The 22,794-nt window shown below is 44.0% G+C and overlaps 1 protein-coding gene across 1 annotated transcript in view; it reads left to right on the top strand.

The window, feature by feature from the left end:
- Window positions 1–9,456: 9,456 nt before the first annotated feature.
- The window catches only part of LIN7B (lin-7 homolog B, crumbs cell polarity complex component), a 32,377-nt gene continuing 19,039 nt past the window's right edge, over window positions 9,457–22,794 (top strand). Inside the window, exons 1-2 of the mRNA XM_044278153.1 lie at window positions 9,457–9,522; window positions 20,854–20,972. Of these exons, the coding sequence (XP_044134088.1) occupies window positions 9,486–9,522; window positions 20,854–20,972 (156 nt within the window). The 5' untranslated portion in view covers window positions 9,457–9,485. The remainder of the gene's footprint in view (window positions 9,523–20,853; window positions 20,973–22,794) is intronic.

Genomic DNA, 22,794 nt, shown 5'->3' with positions numbered 1-22,794 from the left:
GGAAATGCCTAATTTTATACCCCCTTTCTGGGACCAGTCCTGCAGAAAAACTGCATTGTTGCCAACTTTGCATATGGACTTGATAAAGGGAGTCCTTCATTTAGGACCTCTCTCTATCAGCCACAGCAGAAAGCTATCACTCTGGAGGACCTGCAGTGCCATAGTATGGAAATCAGCAGAATTATAACAAGCATTTTTGGGGGCTTTTACAGTGGTGTGCCAAGGTGGGACCGCCCTGAGTGCCATCTGTCAGGGGGGTGACTGATGCTGCAGTGAGTGCTTCCATCAGTACAGATGGAAGCGCTCATTGCCTGAGCACCAGGGAGCTGGCTGTCCTTTCACTTACTAACCGCTCAGCTTCCTCCCAGCCATCTGCTGCTTACTTCACCATTCAGCCCTGCAGGCTGCCGACCTGTGTAGGAGGAACCTGCAGGCCTGGGAATCTGCCTGTGCTCCTCCCACACAGTGCTGCAGCGTGATCTGATCATCAGGAACGGGATAAGGGGAGTAGTTGTTGTTTTCTTTTTTAATTAAAGCTGGGGGCACTGAGAGGGCATTACTACTGTGAAGGGGTCACAGAGAGGGCATTACTACTGTGAAGGGTTATAACTTATTGGGGGCACACACAGGACATGTCTGCTGGGGGGGCACAGGCAGGGCATGTCTACTGTGAGTGGGGGTCACATAGAGGGCATAACTACTGGGAGGGGGGGTACAGAGAGGCCATAACTACTGTGAGACAGGCACAATGAGGGCATAACTCCTGTGAAGGGGGCACATTGACAGCATACCTACTCTGAAAAGGCCACAGAGAGGGCATAACTACTGTGAGTGGGGCACAATGAGGGCATAATTACTGTGGAGGGGGCACAGAGATGGCATAACTATTGTGAGTGGAGCACAATGAGGCATAACTACTGTGAGACGGGTGCACAGCTGCCATTTCTACTGTGAAGGGGGCACAGTGGCAGCATATCTACTCCAAAAGGGGCGCAGAGAGGTCATAACTACTGTGAGTAAGGCACAATGAGAGCATAACTCCTGTGAAGGGACACAGAGAGGGTATAACTACTGTGAGGGGGCACAATGAGGGCATAACTACTGTGAGGGGGCACCTGTTACTGGCACATGATTGGGGGGCATTTATGGGGGTATTTGTTACTGGCACATGATTGGGGGGCATCTATGGGGGTACTTGTTACTGGCACATGATTGAGGCAACTATGGGGGTACTTGTTACTGGCACATGATTGGGGGGCAACTATGGGGCTGCTTATTACTGGCACGTGATTGGGGGGCATCTATGGGGGCACTTGTTACTAGCACATGATTGGGGGCATCTATGGGGGCACTTGTTACTGGCACATTATTGGGAGGCATTTATGGGGGCACATCTTGCAGGCACATTATTGGGGCATCTATGGGGGGACTTACTGGCACATTATTGGGTGGCTCTATGGGGGTGCTTCTTACTGGCACATTATTGGGAGCATCTACTAAGGCCACAAAGAAGGGGTATTTTATATGGTCGAAGGGGGAGAGAGGAACACTATGGGGGCTTCTACTGAGGCCACAAAGAATGGGTATTTTATATGGGGGGCTCTGTATAGGGGCATTCTATACTGGGGCACATTATGGTGGTTACTATTGGGAAGGGGAGAGAGGAGTACTATGGGCTTATCTATGGGGGACACTGAGGGCATCTACTGGGGCACTATATATGGGGCATTTTATACTGGTACATTATGGGGGGCACGAGGAAGAAGTGAGAAGAGCACTATGGGGGCATTTACTGGGGGTACTATATAGTGGTATTTTATACTGGCACATTATGGGGGCATTACAAGGGGGTATTTTTTGCACTGGCACATTATAAGGAGAATTATTACTACTGGGGGGCATTATGATGGGCTTTATTACTACTGGGGGTCTATGGAGAGCATGATTACTAGTATGGGCACTATGGGAGCATTATTACTTCTGGGACACAGTGGGGACATGTTGGGGGCACTGTAGGAGCACTATTAGTACCATGTGTGCTCTAGCAGAGAATTATTCCTATTGGTGGGACTTTTGGGAGCACTATTACTCTGGGTGCACCTTGGCACAGTATCCGCTTACCACAATTATTTTTGGGGGACGTCATGTTTACACTATTAGTGTCAGGGGCTCTATTTGCTGGGTGCAGTTATTTTATGGCACTGTTTGCCAATAATTATTGAAGGGCACTATCTGCATGGTACTACTGTTAATCATGGGATTTATCTGGTTATGCAGTATAGTATTGGGGAGCACAGCAGCACAGTATTGGGGGTGATAGGATGATTTGTCCAGAAGATGGGAGGATGATGGAAAAGTAGTAAACTAAGATTTTGTTTGTCAAACTGCAGAGAAGAGAAATGGCAGAAAAATGGTGAAGGTCTGAAGGGAGAAGGTCTGAAAGGAGAAGATGAGGAAAGAGAACGTCTACATCAAAGAGGTATGTGGCGCTGTATTACCCTGGATGGAGGGGTTAGTAGTACATTACTATCTGCACATTGTAAAAAAAATAATAATAATAATCTGCAAAATACTATATACTTGTGTCAGAAGTTGTGCTTTTTTAATTTTTAGAATAATGATACAGCCATTTTATTTACAACTTTTGTGCTGATTCTTCCCCCCCCCCCCCCCCCTCTATATTAAGGGACACTATAGTCACCAGAACCACAACAGCTAAACGTAGTAGTTCTGGTGTCTATAGCATGTCTCTGCAAGCTTTTTATTGTAAACACTGCCTTTTCAGAAAAAAAGGCAGCATTTACATTACTGCCAAGGAACACCTCTAGTGGCCACTCATCATTATTAAAGTTTACTAGTCTACGAGGTGTGTGGATTATTTTTTTGTGTGTGTGTTCTGGTGGAGGGCGTGATTGCATGCTAGGGTGTGGGAAGGCGGGATCCAGGGGGCCCAAGTATATTCTTGGCCCAGGGTCCAATCAATATTAAAGAAGGCCCTGCAGAGAGGGCAAAACTACTGTGAGGGGGGCACAATGTAGGCATAACTATTGTGAAGGAGAGCAATGATGGCATAACTACTATGAGGGGACATAATATTTTAAAGTATGGGGTGGGGGGGGGTGCAATTACTTTAGGCATGCCACTGGACTATTATATGCACCCAATTTCTTTGGAACAGAGGGTAAAAATCAACCATCTCGTTTAGACTATTAGACAGAATCACAACTTATTATAAATCTATATATATATATATATATATATATATATATATATATATATATTTGTGTGCGGTTTGCTCAGATATCGAATAAGCATTCATTGGATATCATCCTATTGAATGTGGAATATTTGCAGAAAGAGATCTGTAATTTAAAATTGAGCCTAGAACAAACAGAAGGGAGCTCAAGTCATTGTTAACACAAGAAGAAATGGAGAAGTACCTTACCAATTGTAACAACCGTTTTGTGTGATCTACAATCAACCAAAAGGAAAAAGTGGCAGAGGGATATGGAGGACTATACTACTAGATTTGTGTATTGCTGGCAGGGAGAACAGAAGAATATTAAAAAGGGTCTTAGGAAAATTTAACGAATCCCCTTTAGGAATAAAGGAGTAGGACAATCCAACCAGAGGGACAGTTCGGCGATACCAGCTACGGGTATTTCTCCGGATGTGGTTATATCCTCCAATAATAATAATACCTCTACTCCCACAACCCGTTTTTTAGGTCAGGATCCGGACCCCACCGGACCAGACGAGGAGGCAGGAAGCAGCAGAAAGGGCAGAAGAGAAAAGCAGATGAAACCACAGAGAACCATGCGGAAGAGACAATAGTGGTAAATATCTCATCCACTATATTAACCCCTGTGCAACTGTCCGTCCTTGAAAAAGGGCTGTCATTTTGTCCGTCTAGGATCATTGATTAATTCCAGCTTGAGCTTGATTTGCATACGTTTTATAGAGCAATAAGATTAAAACTGTGGTTTGATAAACAGAGCACTGCAGCTATTTCCGCAGTACCTGTGTGTGACTCTGAGCTCACACTTGATAGTGTTCAGCTACATTTGAGGAGTGATTGTTCACCATCTATTAATCATGTTGCTCTTGATACTTTTATGAATGCTGTTAGATCGGATTTGGAAACTTTGAAAACAGCTGAGTATGACAGGATGTGTTTTAAGAGGAATGTGACATCCAGTGAGACCAATGACCTGAAGGAACTTTCCAACAACCCATGTCTGACCATTAAACCGGTGGACAAGGGCGGGGCAGTGGTCGTCATGGATACGACTGACTACGTAAGCGAAATCAACCGCCAATTAAATGATGGGAATGTATATCGTAAACTAACAAGTGATCCCAAATTTAAATTCCTGAGAAAAATTCGGACGATACTTGATTCTGCTAAAGTAGAGGGTATAATTGATGACAAATTGTACTCTTTTCTTTATGTGGATCGTCCTAGAACTCCAGTAACATATATATATTGCCGAAAATACATAAGTCACTTATATACCGCCAGGCCGCCCTATAGTGCCGGGCGTTGGTTCCCTCTTTTCTCAGATCGCCATTTTTTGGGATGGTATTTTGTCAACTTACGTACAGAGAGCAAGGTCATATATATACGTGACACCACACACTTTCTTAATGAGATTAATAGAAAACACCTTCCAGGGCTGGTGATTCTAGTTTTTTTGGATGTAGTCAGTTTATATACATCGATCTCTCATTTCAGAGGTATTGACACGGTGAGAGTGTGTCTACTTGATTCACCTTTTTCCACACAATGCAGGGAGTTTTTGATTTCACTCCTACAGATTGTGCTCACTTGTAATTACTTAATGTTTCAGGATGAATTTTTCATCCAATTAGGCGGGACCGCAATGGGCTCAAATGTGGCGCCAAATTACGCTAACATTTTTATGAAACATCTGGAGGAGAAATACATCTATGTTAGCCACCACTTCAGACTTGTTCTGGGGTGGTGGCGCTACATAGATGACATTTTCCTCCTATGGACAGGCACTATGGTAGAATTGCAGCAGTTTGAAGATTTTCTCAATAGTATTAACCCAGAAGTTAGTTTCACACTTGTTGCTTCGGAGATGGAAATCCAGTTTTTGGATGTGACAATAAGGAGATCAGATGATTACTTATATACAGATCTTTTTACTAGATATGATAGTTATCACCCTAGGAGCATGATTAGGTCATTACCGTTCAGTCAGCTGCTTAGGGTCAAGAGGATAGTACGGAACGAAGAGGTTGTTGTGGATAGATTGACAGAGATGGGGACAAGGTTTATCAGGAGAGGTTATCCTAGGAAACATACAACAACATACATCTAGGGTCCAAATGCATTCCAGAAGGTCTCTATTGGAAAAAGAGGGGACACGGGTGGATGGTGCAAAGCGCATTCCCTTTATTACATGGTTTTCACCGCTGAGCAATAAAATCAGTGAAATTTTGAGGAAACATTGGCCTATTTTGGGCAGTAATTTTAAACACGTCCCAGAGTTTGTTCACCCTCCATTGATGTCTTATAGACGTACACGTAACATCAAGGACCAGCTGGTACGAGCGGATATTGGCACAAAAAAGGTCTCGTTTAGATCATATTTTGGTGCATCAAGAAAGGAATCTTACCCCTTTCATGGGTCTGAAAATTGCCCTTAGATGTTAAAAGGTGCTACTTTTGCGCATCCACAGACAGGTGATGAGTGTGTAATCAAACATTATTTGACTTGGGACTCCACATATGTTGTGTACTTACTTAAATGCCCATGCCACCTCCTCTATGTAGGTGAGACCACATGGGACGTTAAAACAAGGTTGAATCAACATAGGTACACGATTAGGGAAAAGGAATTGGATCTACCAGTGTCTAAACATTTTACGGAAGCTAAACATACTGAGAGGGACTTACGTTTTAGAATCATTGACCAGGTTGCCATGCCACGACGGGGGGGGTGACAGGTAAAGTTTACTAAAACAACATGAACTCTACTGGATTTATCACTTGCAGACTTTAAAGCCTAATGGATTAAATGTTGAATTTAGGGTGGTTTGATCATGTACTTGCGGGGTCCTTGCCCTGTGCCTGTATGTATAGATTGGTATTCTAAACTAATTTTTTCTCTTTTACGTTTCAGTATATCTGGATAGAAATCATTGTCATGAATGTGAAGACATCACCCGACATGAAACCTCCATGTGGAGTTTTTTTTTTCCTCCTTTTTTCTCTTTCCTTTTTTTTTATTTTGACCAGACGGATAGGGGTGGTTTGAAGAAATAATAATATATATTCCTTTTACTTGTATAAACAGTGATATGGAGTGGCAATCGATCACCTTCAATGAGGAAATGAGGTAGTGGTTGGCGGATGAGGGAGCAGGGGATGCGTTTTCGATGTCCTTCTCCTCTGTTCTGCATAGAGGCGCACGTTCTGGTAAGCATGGGAGGGGCGCACCTGTGTAGAGGATCTGCGATCCTGCACTATTCCCTAGTAAAATCTGTGTGGTATCGGGGGTGTAGTGCCTAGGGACGGGGACAATAACTTGCCCCTGATCCCTTATCACGATGGGGCTTATATGCACCTGAGTTGACACTTGGTGCATGCCCCGTTATAGACATCCTCTGGTTCCGTACGTATTACTCCTTTACTACATGTGATATCTGTTGCCATGGTCACCTGACAACACCGCAACCTGGTCCGCTGGTCATGCGCTGTCTCTACTTACCACACGGACTGACATGTTCAGTGTGGGCAGACAAAGTTTACGTGGTGCGCATGCGCGGGATGTGAGGAATTCTCGCGGTCGAAGGCATCAAAACTATGAATTAACACGTGGAATTATATACATAACAAAAAAGTGTTGCGCAGTCTCCAACATGGGACACTGAAGCTGTTCGGCACATGCAAGGAATCAGGACGTGGGTTTGTCTTCTTTTTAACTTTTCTGATTAACATCAGCACAGGTGCACTTTGTGTGTAGATTATTTGTAATTATGAATTTAACACAATTATGGACAAAATAAAATCATTTATTGTTATCACGGTCACTGTATAATAGCGTTGTATTTTATGTACATTTACTATATTGAAATAATATTTAAGATCAAGCTTTACACAGTATAATTATGTTTATTTATTTATGATCCATTATGTAACACTGATGAGGTTTACCTGATTTAAATATGTTGGGGGCACTATGTTCACTAGCTTGACAAATGCTCCATTGAGAGAGCTGAAATGCTGCATTGCTGTTGAGTGTAATAAAATCCACCTTTTTCACTCGAAGACCGGAGTGCTTCCTTCATTTTGCTGCTTTTTATTTATATATATATATATATATATATATATATATATACAGTACAGACCAAAAGTTTGGACACACCTTCTCATTCAAAGAGTTTTCTTTATTTTCATGACTATGAAAATTGTAGATTCACACTGAAGACTGAAAACTATGAATTAACACATGTGGAATTATATACATAACAAAAAAGTGTGAAACAACTGAAAATATGTCATATTCTAGGTTCTTCAAAGTAGCCACCTTTTGCTTTGATTACTGCTTTGCACACTCTTGTCATTCTCTTGATGCGCTTCAAGAGGTAGTCACCTGAAATGGTCTTCCAACAGTCTTGAAGGAGTTCCCAGAGATGCTTAGCACTTGTTGGCCCTTTTGCCTTCACTCTGCGGTCCAGCTCACCCCAAACCATCTCGATTGGGTTCAGGTCCGGTGACTGTGGAGGCCAGGTCATCTGGCGCAGCACCCCATCACTCTCCTTCATGGTCAAATAGCCCTTACACAGCCTGGGGGTGTGTTTGGGGTCATTGTCCTGTTGAAAAATAAATGATGGTCCAACTAAACGCAAACCGGATGGAATAGCATGCCGCTGCAAGATGCTGTGGTAGCCATGCTGATTCAGTATGCCTTCAATTTTGAATAAATCCCCAACAGTGTCACCAGCAAAGCACTCCCACACCATCACACCTCCTCCTCCATGCTTCACGGTGGGAACCAGGCATGTAGAGTCCATCCGTTCACCTTTTCTGCGTCGCACAAAGACACAGTGGTTGGAACCAAAGATCTCAAATTTTTACTCATCAGACCAAAGCACATGGTCTAATGTCCATTCCTTGTGTTCTTTAGCCCAAACAAGTCTCTTGTGCTTGTTGCCTGTCCTTAGCAGTGGTTTCCTAGCAGATATTCTACCATGAAGGCCTGATTCACACAGTCTCCTCTTAACAGTTGTTCTAGAGATGTGTCTGCTGCTCGAACTCTGTGTGGCATTGACCTGGTCTCTAATCTGAGCTGCTGTTAACCTGCGATTTCTGAGGCTGGTGACTCGGATGAACTTATCCTCCGCAGCAGAGGTGACTCTTGGTCTTCCTTTCCTGGGGCGGTACGCATGTGAGCCAGTTTCTTTGTAGCGCTTGATGGTTTTTGTGACTGCACTTGGGGACACTTTCAAAGTTTTCCCAATTTTTCGGACTGACTGACCTTAATTTCTTAAAGTAATGATGGCCACTCGTTTTTCTTTACTTAGCTGCTTTTTTCTTGCCATAATACAAATTCTAACAGTCTATTCAGTAGGACTATCAGCTGTGTATCCACCTGACTTCTCCACAACGCAACTGATGGTCCCAACCCCATTTATAAGGCAAGAAATCCCACTTATTAAACCTGACGGGGCACACCTGTGAAGTGAAAACCATTTCAGGTGACTACCTCTTGAAGCTCATCAAGAGAATTCCAAGAGTGTGCAAAGCAGTAATCAAAGCAAAAGGTGGCTACTTTGAAGAACCTAGAATATGACATATTTTCAGTTGTTTCACACTTTTTTGTTATGTATATAATTCCATATGTGATAATTCATAGTTTTGATGCCTTCAGTGTGAATCTACAATTTTCATAAAGAAAACTCTTTGAATGAGAAGGTGTGTCCAAACTTTTGGTCTGTACTTTATATATGTATATATACCGTGTGTGTGTGTGTGTGTGTATATATATATATATATATATATATATATATATAGTATATACACGGTATATGTACTGTTATGCACCTACTGTATATATAAGGTGCTAGGTCATCAGATCTTCAAGGCGCCTCACAAGCAACTTGCTGTAGGTTGTCAGAGAATATTGGGAGTTGTAGTTTTACCACAACTGGAGATTCCTCTATTTAAGTGAAAGGTTACATTGGGTGCACTTACAAATTAACAATAGCAGACTGCAGTGACTGGCACGAGTTGCCTTGCACACGGGCTATACTGCGACCACATCAAATGGTACTAGAAAGCTATGTAGCCTGGGTAGCTTATGGCTGTGACGCTACAGTCAGTGCATGTGTAGAGGAGGAGGATGCAATGGCTGTCAGGATGCACACAGCATCTCCAAGGCTTGTGGGCTGAGCAGCTGCCTCCTCCTCCTCCACAGTGGGGAACTCCTGGGCATGTGACTGCTGGAGTGAAGATGGCAGCTCTGTCTGAACCCTTAGGTCTGGAGAGAGGTAACAGACACAAAGCATGTTGCATTGCAGGGGCTGGGACTTTGCCTGGAGTAGATGCGTGTAGACAGGGGGAGGGGGCGAGATGAATGGCGTAGATTTACCTTTTTCCTAACAGTCAGGGAAGTGGCTGATTTGCAGAATAACCTTGCATTTACCTTCCCTGTCTTCCTATTGCTGCATTGCTGCTTCTTACGCTGCTGTGAGGCAGAACGTGTAGTAAATGTGGCCTTATAATACTCACTGAGTATTTAGTAATTACCTTACTCGTGTACATTGTAGGCTTCAGTCCTTCACATATTCATGGCGGGGCAGATGCTATGTGCCAAGGGGCTCCGACCACCAGTTCTGCCTTGGCTTGGGATACAGGACTGGGGCAGCTAATTGTACTGTCAATGTTTCATTTTCTAAATTATGTTCAAGATGGTAAAGGGTAAAGTAAGATGGTAGCACACTGTATGGAGTACAGCATTTCTGTAATGAGGTGATACATCTAACAAGTGTCATGGAAAGGGATGGGTGGTTCTTGACCTTTGACTCACCATAGATATGATAATAGATCGATGAATTCATGGCTAGATTGATTAGATGATTAGATAGATAGATAGATAGATAGATAAATAGCTATGAGATAGAGCTAGATAGATAGATATGAGATAGATAGACAGATATGAGAGATAGATAGATAGATATGAGATACATAGATAGTTAGATATGAGATAGATAGATAGATACTGTAGACAGGTTCGGACTGGCCCAGGGGGGAGCAGGGGAAATCCTCGGTGGGCCCCTGCCTAGTCACAGTCTACATATTAATCTGCAGCGGGAGGCAGCCCCAGCTTTCTGCTGGCAAGCACCACTGCCTGCCACTTCAATAGGAAGAGCAGAGCTACACAGACATATGGAAGGTGGCGAGATGATCTTGATCATCTCGCCACTTAACTTGCCCTGCAGTGATCTTTCAGTGGGCGTCAGGACGCGCCTCTTGATACATGTGGTGCGGTGCCTGCGCTTCCTTCTCATTCCCTCACAGAGCCCTGCCGCCCGCCTATATTCCAGAGTCTGCAGAGTACGGCGGTGGGGGCTGGGTTCACACCTGAGCGCATTCGATAAGCGCTGTTTACGGGCGTTTTTGAGGCGTATTTTAGGGTGTTTTTGTATTTTGCTATTGCTATTGACCGCAATGAAAAACAGAGGTGTTACACGCGACAATACGCCCCAAAGGAGCTCCTGTACTTCTTGGGGCTTAGGGCGTTTTACAGAGCGTTCGTACGCGCTGTGAAACCCTTTTAGGTGAGAACCATGCCCATGTGCTTACTGTGCTCCTGAGTGTGCAGACGTGCTGGTGGTGCTGCTGTGTCCCCCATGAAACAGAAGTTGCCTGTGACTCAGTGGTGGACATCACAGGCTGCCGCTAGTCCCCCAAAGACAGTATAAAATATAGGTAAATCTATAGTTTAATAAAAATATAATTTCAGATTTTACTGCATTCCCCTCTGGAAATTACAGCTCTCAGTATGCCCTGTGAGGTGGAAACCTTTAGGACCTGCTGGGAGTTGTAGTTTTCCTGCAACATGCTGGAATTTTATATCACAATTATGATTGCATGCTACAGAAATTTGAATAAATATTGCTAAAATGTCATACACACTCCAACATACGGTATAAATATAGTACAGATCGGCCACACAAAAAAATGAGTCCTCACACAGCTCCGTAGACGTAAATGTGAAAAAATACACTATTTTTTGTTTCATTTTGTGCTTTAGTTGTTGGTTTTTTTTTGTATTTCAAGTTAAACAAAAACGCAGCTTTCCCTAAGGCCTCATGCACACGACCGTTGTTTCATTCCGTGTCCGTTTTTCGTGATTTTCTGCGGACCCATTGACTTTCAATGGGTCAGTTGAAAACTCTGCTAATGCACCGTTTGTCATCCGCGTCCGTGATCCATGGTTCCAGTCCGTCCAAAAAATATAACCTGTCCTATTTTTTTCACGGAAAACGGGGAGGCACACAAGATTGTCACCCGTGTCCGTTTTTTTCCTATCATTTGCATGGCAAACTTGACTTAGACTTTTTTTTTACTTTCCTTCATGTCTGGTGATCCTCCAAAAATAAAGGAAGACACACGGAAGCAAAAACGGAAACCAATCACGGAACAACGGAACATAATTTTGCGGAACGGAACACAACACCGGTCGTGTGCATGAGGCCTTAATAAAGTCATATAAAATTCTGAATACCAGAAAAAACTGACATATTTTAGGTTTTGCTACGTCTGTAACAATCTGCTCTATAAAAATATGACACGATCTATCCCCTGAATAAAAAAAATATATAAAAATTGTGCCAAAACAAAGTCTAATGCCAAGCAATCTAAAAATTGTATGTACTCCAAAATGGTACCAATCAAACGGTCACCTCATCCTGCAAAAAACAAGCTCCTACATAAGGCCGAATGCCCACAGCCGTTTTTCACGGCTGTGAGCGGTCCGTGGAACCGCGGCCTGGATTCCTGCTGAGAGCAGGAGCGCACGGCATCATTGGTTGCTATGACACCGTGCGCTCCTGCCCTCAGCAGGAATCCAGGCCGTGAAAAACGGCCGTGTGCTTTCGGCCTAAGACAATCGCCCCAAAAATTAAAATAGTATGGCTTTCAGAAAATGGTAACAAAAATATGTTTTTCACTGTGTAAAACTTAAAGGGATTGTCTTATCTCAGAAAATGGAGGCATATGACCTTGTCCGGAGCCCCAGAAGGTGGTGGCTGGAGGACTCCGGTCCGGCCACCACCAAGCGGTCTACCTATAGAAGTGAATGGGAGCACACCAGCCACCGCTCCCATTCACTTCTATGGGCCCGATGGAAATAGCCGAGCCAGCGTAACAATAAATATGTCAACTCTTCCTGCAAAAAAGAAGCCCCTACACAAGATCATTGGCAGAAAAATAAAGATATGGCTTTCAGAAATGGAAACATGATTAAAAAAATAAAAAATGCTTTATTATGTAAAATAAAAAAAAAAATAGAAATATTGTCAGTCTAGTTCACTGTGACACGGGTTACCTTGCTGCACGCTTTAGTAGCTCTTGGGCGTAATGGCTGCGGTGGATGCCTTGTAGGCTGGTTACCTGATGAACTAACGAAACGCTCATTCATCGGGTACCGTAATTCGATCGTTCGTGTGCACATAAAAATTATTATTTACTGGCAGTAGATTGTGCTGTGTAATCACGATCTGCTGCCGGCAAACGACTAGTCAGTATGGGGAAGAACAACGACAGTAGTGATCACTGCTCCCATACAATGGAGATCACTGCATGTAAATACAGCGCACTCCTCTGTTGAAGAGCAGGCAATTTTCAGGAAGGAACGCTTCCTTCCCAACAATCTCCTGCTCTGTCACCCTGTGTAAAGGGACCTTAACAGATTAGGTTATCAACTACAATGAGCTGCTTAATGAGAAACCATTTGATATAGAGCAGTGCACAATACCGTTCTGTTTTGCACATTGTATTGTGTGCTAAACTGCAAATATTCATGTGCATGAGCCCGAAAAATGAAGTAATATTTATTTTTGGTGGCTTTAGGGTGGGCCCCTAGGGACCCCAGTCTGACACTGACTGTAGATGGATTAGATAGAGCAGCACAGTAGCTCTGTAGCATTGTTACTTCGCAACACTAAGGTCATGGGTGAAAATCTGGGCAGACAATATGACTGCTGTCTGTGTATACAGTAATGAAGGAGCAGCCCAGGATTGTTGATCAGTGTTTCGGGCAGTGGGAAACACTTTGTCAACCAACTGGTTTGACTTTCTGTTAATCCTAAGGGCATTATCTTGCAGTTCACTGGTTTTTCTCACCCTTCAACGAGGTTGTGCAGGGATTTATATTGATGACCTATTGTCAGGAAAGGTCATCAATATCTGACCAGCAGAGGTGCGACACTGATCACATTACACTGCCTGTTGTCTCAGATATTGACCTATACTGAAGATAAGTTATCAGTATACTGTATATTGTCTGCACAACCCATTTAACCCCTATACAGGTATCTGTTTTTTGCTGCAGGCGAGCCACCAGGCTACTACCTCTTGAATAGGGAGAGGAGGGGCCAGGAAGCACAGGCCGCGGCATGCATGAGGGAGCAGCACATGGGATTCCAGCGTCTGGGCCCACTGCGGGAGGGCAGCAGGTCCGGACCAGCGGGGTGAGTGGAGCGGGAACCATGCTCACCTGGCGAAATGGGACAGCAGTGGGCACGGACCGCCAACTTAACAATTGATTGTGTCTAGTATTGGAGCTCATTCCTATTCAAGTGAATGGAGCTGAACTACAATTCCAAACACTGCCCATGGACAATCATTTCTAGAAACCAAGGCGGATCCTTTAAATAATCTGTCCTCTAAATTGTTTATTGAATCCTATTATGAGATTTTTGTGTCCAGCGCCAAATAAGTTCTTCAAGATGCCAAAACTGAACTGACTTAGGTTGGTGTGCAACACTGTTAGCTAATTCCTTCCTCAATGTTCTTTTAAAGGGGTATTCCAGGATTTTACTGTTGAGGGCCTTTCCTCAGAAAAGGCCATAAATATCCGATCAGTGGGGTTCCGAAACCCTGCACCCCTGCCAATCAGGAGTTTCAGAGTGACTTCACCGCATGGGAGCAGCGATGCAGTTACCAGTGTTGCACAATGGATGGAGCTGTGTAGTTCTGGTGCCAGAGCTACTCTGAAACGGCTGCCCCCCGATTAGATATAGAGGGTCTATCAATAGGCTTTCAATAGTACAATTCTAGACTGCCCCTTTAAGGTTCCTAAGGAATGAATGTCTGAATGAGCCCTTAAAATTAGTATTTTATGAGTTCAGAGAGAGCCATGAGTCTCTGCTCACCTACAGCTTAATCAACGACCGACCTACTTTTGATGTATCTCACCCCCGGCTGCTGTTCAGGGCCGGTGCAAGGATTTTTGCCAACACAAGGGAAGCTACATTCCCCCCCCCCTCCATGTCACATTTCTCCCCCTCCTTTTTACATAATCCCCTCTGTCACATCACCCCCCATGTCAGATTTCTCCCCCTCCATGTCACATTTCACCCCCTCAATGTCAGATTTCTCCCCCTCAATGTCACAATTCACCCCCTCAATGTCACATTTCACCCCCTCAATGTCACATTTCTCCCCCTCAATGTCACATGTCTCCCCCTCAAGGCCTCAAAGTCACATTTTTCCCCTCCATGTCAAATCACCTATGTCCCATCACCCCTTCATGTCACATTTCTTCCCCTCCATCCATGTCACATTTCTCCCCCTCCAAACCATGTCACATCACCCCCTTTGGGTAACATTAAGATTACATCATTACCCCCTATTGTGTTACATTTCTCGCCGCCCCCCCCCCCCCATGGTACATCATCTGACCCCATCCCCATGTCACAGACGACAGACATTGTCCCCCCTCCCATCATGTCACGGTCACCATCCCCCCTCCATTTATGATTGTTGTTTGTGTAATAATTTGTTTAAAACACATTTATGCCGTGTAGTGCGCTCATCTCCTACCCACCTGTCCTGCTGCTACGGCAATCTGGCTCTGTGTCTCAGACTCACAGACACAGTCAGCTCCAGTCCCTGCTGCTGCCCGCCTCCACTGCGGCACTCGCCAGTCACACCCACCTGGCCTGACCCCGTGGCCGTGTTGCCATGCTACCGGGCCCGTGCCGCTCTGTGAGTGAGGGCCGGGGCCACATGGTGCACGCAGGCTGGGGTGGGCGGGCGGCGGCGTAAGTGATAAAAAAAAAAGGTTAATTTTTCCGCCCTCACCCAGGGTGTGCCCTAAGGCAGCCGCTTGGTCTGCCTTATGGTAGCACCAGCCCTGCTGCTGTTGAACTGCTCAACGCTGCACAGTACTTCTTGCTTCATAAAAAACACTAGATGGAGTTAGAAGCTGTAATTCCACACTGAAACTGCTGCTGAAAGACGGGCTGTCTCTCCGATCCAGCTGAGCAATGTGACATTTCAGCAGCAGCAGGAGAGGAGATACACTGAAAGGAACTTGTCAAGTAGGCTCGGTGGGTGCATATTGCGTTTTGCTCATGGATACACAGGATTCATCCACTCATTCAGGTGGAAAAACTTTCAAAAAGTATTACAGTCATTATGACAGAGATTTTCAAAGTAAGGCTACTTTCACACTAGCGTTTCTATTTTCCGGTATTGAGATCCGTCACAGGATCTCAATAGGGGGTATGGGGGGGGGGATCACTTTCGTTTTGTCCTCATTCATTGTCAATGGGGACAAAACGGAACTGAACAGAACGGAGTGCTCCAAAATGCATTCTGTTTAGTTTGGTTGTGTTCTCATCGTGGACAGAATAACGCTGCAAGCTGCGGTTTTCTTTCCGTCATGGAATGAATAGACGCAATAGACGGATCCGTCTTGGGTATGTTAAAGATAATACAACTGGATCCGTTCATAACGGATGCAGATGGTTGTATTATCAGTAACGGAAGCGTTTTCGCTGATCCCTGCCGGATGCAGCAAAAATGCAAATGTGAAAGTAGCCTAAGCACACCAGCCTCATGAGGTCTAAAATCGATTTCAGAACATTTGTATTGAGAAATCCATGAGAGATCCTCTTTACCAATAGTATTTGGAGCCCATCACTTACCCCAATGAAGTAAGTCTTCTGCAGTCACCTTTCCTTGAATTGCAATGGTCAGTTCTCCTGCTCCATAAAAACACAGAACAGACAGGTCACCTTCGAGGGACTGTAGTTGGATTCTGTGGTGACAATCCAATTGTGCAAAATGAAATGATAAAATCACGAGTTCACAAGTGCGCGGCTCGGTATAAAACCGTTCCGATAACTGTACTGTAACCAGCCCTCCAGCGTGTGTCCACCACAAGACCATGGACAGATTTCCATACCCAGGGAGTAAATGGTGAAAGTTCCAACTGAATAACAGCAACCAGAGGTCTTGCAAACCGCAAGAAACTGATACAGGAAATGTGCTGGAAATCCTATTACTTTTCATTATACAAAAATGTTTTTAGGGTACCCCTTTAACATGTGTAATATTTTATAACAAATACTCACCTGCCCCCGTTCGTTTCATGTCTCTGTCTACTTTCTAAAGCTGTCCATACACTTTAGGCTACATTCACACAAACGTATTTTGTTTCCGTGTCCGTACCGTTTTTATTTTTTTTTGCGGATAGGATGCAGACCTATTCATTTCAATCGGTCCGCAAAAAATGCAGACAGAACACCGTATGTTATCCACATCCATATGTCCGTTCCATAGCCCTGCAAAAAAATATAGAACATGTCCTATTCTTGTCCGTTTTGCTGACAGGATAGGCATTGTTTCAATGGATCCGCAAACAAAAAAAATGGATGCCATACGGAACATCATCCGTTTTTTTCGCAGATCCGCAATTTGCAGACCACAAAACACATATGGTTGTGTGAAAGTAGCCTTAGATAGTTGCTCGGCCAACACCTATTTCTCTTGACTAGAAAAGCATGCAGGTGTTTTCCATGGGGAAAGGCGTTGCCAGACTCCTCAGACAGTTGTGTACTGTATCTCCACTCAAAATAAAAGGGTAAGCATGTTCAAGATGGTAGGCCAGCCTCATCGAAATCAGGACTTTCATCTGAGGCTACTTTCACACTCGCGTTTTGGGCGGATCCGTTATGGATAAGCAAAAACGGATCCGTTACAATAATACAACCGAATGCATCCGTCATAAACGGATCCGTTTGTATAATCTGTAACATAGCCAAGACGGATCCGTCATGAACTCTATTGAAAGTCAATGGGAGACGGATCCGTTTTCTATTGTGTCAGAGAAAACGGATCCGTCCCTATAGACTTACATTGATCCGTTTGTCTAAGTTTCGTCAAGGGACAGCAAAACGCTGCAGGCAGTGTTTTGGTGTCCGCTTCCAGAACGTAATGGTGACTGATCGGAGGCAAACTGATGCATTCTGAGCAGATCTGCATCCATTCAAAATGCATTTGGGCAAAACTGATCCGTTTTGGACCGCTTGTGAGAGCCCTGAACGGATCTCACAAACGGAAAGCCAAAATGCCAGTGTGAAAGTAGCCTTATAATGTGTATGGAGGCTCTCTCTATGTATCTACTATGTATCTATGGAGGATCTATCTATCTACGGCAGAGATGCCAGACCTGTGGCCCTCCAGATGTAGTAAAACTACAACTCCCAGCATGCCTGGACAGCCTACAGCTGTCAGTCTACAGAAGGGCATTGTGGGAGTTGTAGTTTTACAACAGCTGAAGGGCCGCAGGTTGTGCATCCCTGATCTACGGTATCTATCGATCTCTATCACCCAGATGTGTAATATTTGGGCCTTTCTTCAATTCCTAGGTGGTATAAGAGGTTTTCTAGTTATTAGGTCTATAGAGGCCTTCTACTGGAACATGCTGACACAGCTTTTGAAGTATCTAGGACACGGCACACGTGATAAATGAAATATTTGAAGCGTATAATGCTATAATGGAGATTTTCATCAGTCTTTTTGTACTTTCTCAGTTTTTTTTCCATTTCATAATTATAGGAAATCTGTCACCGGGATAATCGCAATTGAAGTAAAGCCTTAGCCTAATAGCACTTAGTACCTTATTTCCAGATGTCCCTATGTTTCAGCAACAGATGTTTTTATCCTCTGAATATCCAGTCTATTTGATATGCAAATGAGCCCGTGAGGTGCCCAGAGGGGCGTCACTTTTGCAGGAAGGAGCCCAGGCACGCCTCCTGCCACAATGTGTCCACCCACCCCTCCTACATCACATTCAAGCCATAACTCTGCCCCCCTTTTCCCTGCTCCCAGCATGAGGGTGGCTTGGGCACCTTACTGGCTCATTTGCATATAAATTAAACTGGATTTTCAGAAGATAGAAAACATCTATTGCTGGAACAAAGGCAGATCTAGAAATAAGGTACTAAGTGCTATTAGGCCATGGCTTTACTTCAATAGCGATTATCCTGGTGACAGATTTCCTTTAAATGGCTCAGTTTTCATAGGTGTCTGTTATGCTTTGTTCTGTGCCCTCCATTCTTCATCAGAAATACCGACACCCGGTTCCTGTGATCAGTGGGCCATGTCCTCGTGTTTCAGCAGAACTCCTAAGGTCTTTTTCCATTGTTGTTATAATCTTGGCAGAACAGAGCTGATTAACTCCTTATTTTTTCTCTAAGGAGACTTGTTCACTTCATGTAGTTATTAAAGGGCTTATATTGGAGTTTAAAGAGGACCTTTCACCGATTATTACAATGTGAACTAAGAATACAGACATGGAGAGCGGCGCCCGGGGATCTCACTGCACTTACTATTATCCCCGGGCGCCGCTCCGTTCTCCTGCTATGCCCTCCGGTATCTCCGGTCACAAAGTTATGGTAGGCGGAGTCTGCCCTTGTTCTCCTGTAGCGCTGGCCAATCGCATTGCAGAGCTCACAGCCTGGGAGAAAATAAAGAACAAGGGCAGACTCCGCCTACCATAACTTAGTGACTGAAATCTCCGCCTACTATAACTTAGTGGCCGGAGATACCGGAGGGTATAGCAGGAGAACGGAGCGGCGCCCGGGGATAATAGTAAGTGCAGTGAGATCCCCGGGCGCCGCTCTCCATGTCTGTATTCTTAGTTCACAGGGTCATAATCGGTGAAAGGTCCTCTTTAATTTTGAACATTTGAATAGGACTGAGCTGCGCCTAGGCCACATGACCAGTGACTTCAGCCTCTTCAAACAGGTGATCGTCAGGGGTGCTGGGAGTAGGCCCGATCCTATATTGATGACCTATCCTGATGATAGGCCAATCATATAGAAGACTCGGAAAACCTTTTTAATGGAACTGAATTATTGCCTAGATCTCAGTTTTGTAAATGTACTGTAGTGTGAGGTACAACGTGTGGGGGCTGAATGGATACAGTGGTATTTTTTATGTCAGTTTTGCTAGAGGCAATGTTGCTATTGTATATGACAAATGTATTAAACTGTCCCACAATATTTCTAGAGATGATTTTTTTATTTTATGCCACTGCTTTACTGTAAAGAGATTGCACTAAAATTCTCAAATTTACAAAGTTACAATTTCTAAATGTCTAAATTTCTATTTTCCGGCCAAGCCACAAATACAGAACAACCTGAAGCCATACACATGACAGGGTTAATCAGAAGACAAGGATGTTGATTGCATTGCAGCATTATGTATTTTCTACTGAAGATCTAGTTCTTTGCTAGGGACCTGTCAATGGAACCTGTCATCAATTTTTCTTATTGCTGCCCTCACTGAGGGCTTCATAAGGTAGTGACTGACATGCTGATTTCAGCGATGTGTTATTCATGAGCTAAAAGTAACCAGTCAGGTCCTCCTGACCTCCCGCCTACCTGCTGATGATTGGCAGTCCTCTCCTAGTGTCACCACCAGATCTTTAAGAAGTTCTGATAGACGCTCTTCAGTACCTCCTGCATGATCTTATTTTGTTTTGCTTTCGTTTTGACATCTCTCCTCCCTCTCCCAGCTGTCATCTATTAGCAGTGATTGCCTCCCTATATATCTCCTCCCCATACTGCCTCACCTTGCGGTTTATACAACTTCCTGGAGTGTGCTCATGCTGCAAACTGCAACTGATGCTTCTACTGATAAGTCTGTTAATTTATTTGTGTTTTCCTGTTGCCTTGATCCTAGGTGACACTGACTCCTTCCGTATTAAGTGTAGGGAGCCGGTGGTCGTGTCCCCTCACTATTATAGGGTGTTCAGGTGTCATACAGTCGAGGCACGAGGGCATGCAATTTTCTATCATAAAGATCTTTGCATGGGCTGAGAAGACAGGGAGAGTTTCAGGGCTTAAATAGGGGTCACCCTTTTGTTCCTTAGTTTCGGATCAAGCCAGTCAGATCCTTATTTGTAACTTCTTGTTTTCTGTTACACCATCCGTGACACCTAGGGAGGAAACTAAGAAGCCAATTATCAGTAGGTGGGCGGGGACAGCAGGATCTCACAAATAAGAGTCAGGCAGCCATGGTCTTTTCCAGGAGTGGGATGCCATTATTATGAGGCTGGTTCTCGGCAACCACTTACATTTAGTTTATGAAGGACAAACTGCTGAAATCAGCATGCTTGTCACTACCTTATAATGCCCTCAGTGAGGACAGCATAAAGTTGATGACAGGTTCCCTTTAAGTAAACCACATCCACCAGTCACAGCAAAGCTGTATTTTTGTAGTGAAGTAGTGGTAGACATTTTCTGCTGTACTGCTGCTTGTATTTTTGAGATTTTCACTGATCTTTTTATGTCTTTTAGATGTATCCCGTGCAATTGAGCTGCTGGAGAGACTGCAACGCAGTGGAGAAGTTCCATCACAGAAACTACAAGCCCTGCAACGTGTTCTGCAGAGCAAGTTCTGTTCTGCCATACGAGAGGTCAGTCCCAACACTAAAATTGCATACAGGTCACAGACTATGGGATCAAATCTGCTTAAAATCACAGAAAAAAAGCTATACTGATTCAAGGGTAGATAAGTAGCATGTAGAAAAGCAAAGCTTGTGCATTCTGGCTGAAATATCAACTAGTTTTTGTTATTTTTACAGGATGCAGTCTGGCCTTGTGATATTGGGGAGAATGAGGTGTTAGATCTTTATGTAAGATGGTGTGAGACAGCCTGTCTGTCCTAAAAGTATGGGCGGAACAAAAAGGCTGTAAACTACACGTAACTGTGCGACAAGCACTCTCTAGAAGCCTTAGGCTACGTTCACATCTGCATCTTCCTTTCTGGTTTTGTGATCCATCAGATTATCTCAAACCAGAAGGAAAACGCATCCGTTTGAATACTACAACCAGCCGCATCCATTCAGAATGGATCCGGTTGTATTAGATTTAAAATGGTCATGCCGATTCAGGCATCAAATACCATTGTAAGTCAATGGGCGCTGTATCCGGCATGTTCAGTTTCCCATGATGCACACAAAAACGTTGCTTGCCCGGCATGGGAACGCTGCAAAATGGAATGGAATGCATACTGGTGCACTTCGTTTTGGTTTGTTCTGTTGTGTCCCCATTGACAACGAATGGGGACAAAACTGAAGCGTTTCCCTGCGGTTTTGAGATCCTCTGACGGATCTCAGAAACCAAAAAGGAATACACAGATGTGACCACCTCAGTCACCACCTCATGGATGGTAGATGTGTGAGGGGCTGCTCATCAGTAGTTTGTACCTGTTCAACTCTTTCGCTCCCCTTCCCCCCATAACGTTTTTTTTACTCGTTGAATTTTGACCTTCTTGTATTTGGAACAGCAAAATCCCACAATATATTATATTTGCATAATTTCCCAATTTGTCTTGGAATCTCCCGAAATAAGCAGAGTCCTTCTCCTGTAGAAGAGGCAAATCTCCTGTGTAGCCAGAAACTATGCCTGATGAGTAACAAGATGTCTCATTGGTTAGCACTGGTGCCTAGCAGCACTGGAGTCCTAGGGTTGATTCTGACCAAGCATGGAGTTTGTATGTTCTCCCTGTGTTTGCGTGGATTTGCTCAGTTTTTCTCTTATACTTCAAAGACATACTGATAGGGAACTTACATTGTGAGCTCCATTGCGAACAGTGAGTGATGATGATGTCTGTAAAGCACTGCAGAATATGTCAGCGCTATATATAAGTGAGAAAAATAAATACATTTAACGCCTTCGTCCTGCTCATCTCTGTAACAGAGGGGGCACTCTGACTGGTCAGTGTCTACTGGGTCATTCTAGCTGTTGACTTTCTTTAGGAGCACTCTGGATGGTCTCTGTCTATTGGGGAACTCTGGCTGGCCAAAGTCCATTGGGCTACTCAATTCCGGGTTTCTGTTCCTATGCTGGAACAGAAAACCAGAATTTCAACACATATGTGAGCCTAGGATAAGGCAAGTGTTCTGCAAGTAATAATGGAGGTGTAAAGCTGTACTCCATCTAACTGCCCCATCATGTCCTTCAAAGATTCTGAATTAATGTGTCTTGTTCTGTTTTCGTCTGAAAATAAGAGTACTATTAGATAAATGGCTTGTTGTCACTTCAGCAAATGGCATTTATCATGTAGAGAAAGTGAATATAAGGCACTTACTAATGTATTGGTATTATTCATATTTCTTCCTTTGCTGGCTAGACTAATTTTTCCATCATATTACACTCTTCTCATTTCCATGGTTACGACCACCCTGCAATCCAGCATTGGTGGCCGTGCTTGCACACTATAGGAAAAAACACCGG

The sequence above is a fragment of the Bufo gargarizans genome, chromosome 2 (genome assembly GCF_014858855.1).
Source record: "Bufo gargarizans isolate SCDJY-AF-19 chromosome 2, ASM1485885v1, whole genome shotgun sequence".
Classification (NCBI taxonomy): Eukaryota; Metazoa; Chordata; class Amphibia; order Anura; family Bufonidae; genus Bufo; species Bufo gargarizans.
This window is presented reverse-complemented; position numbering and strand designations above follow the sequence as displayed.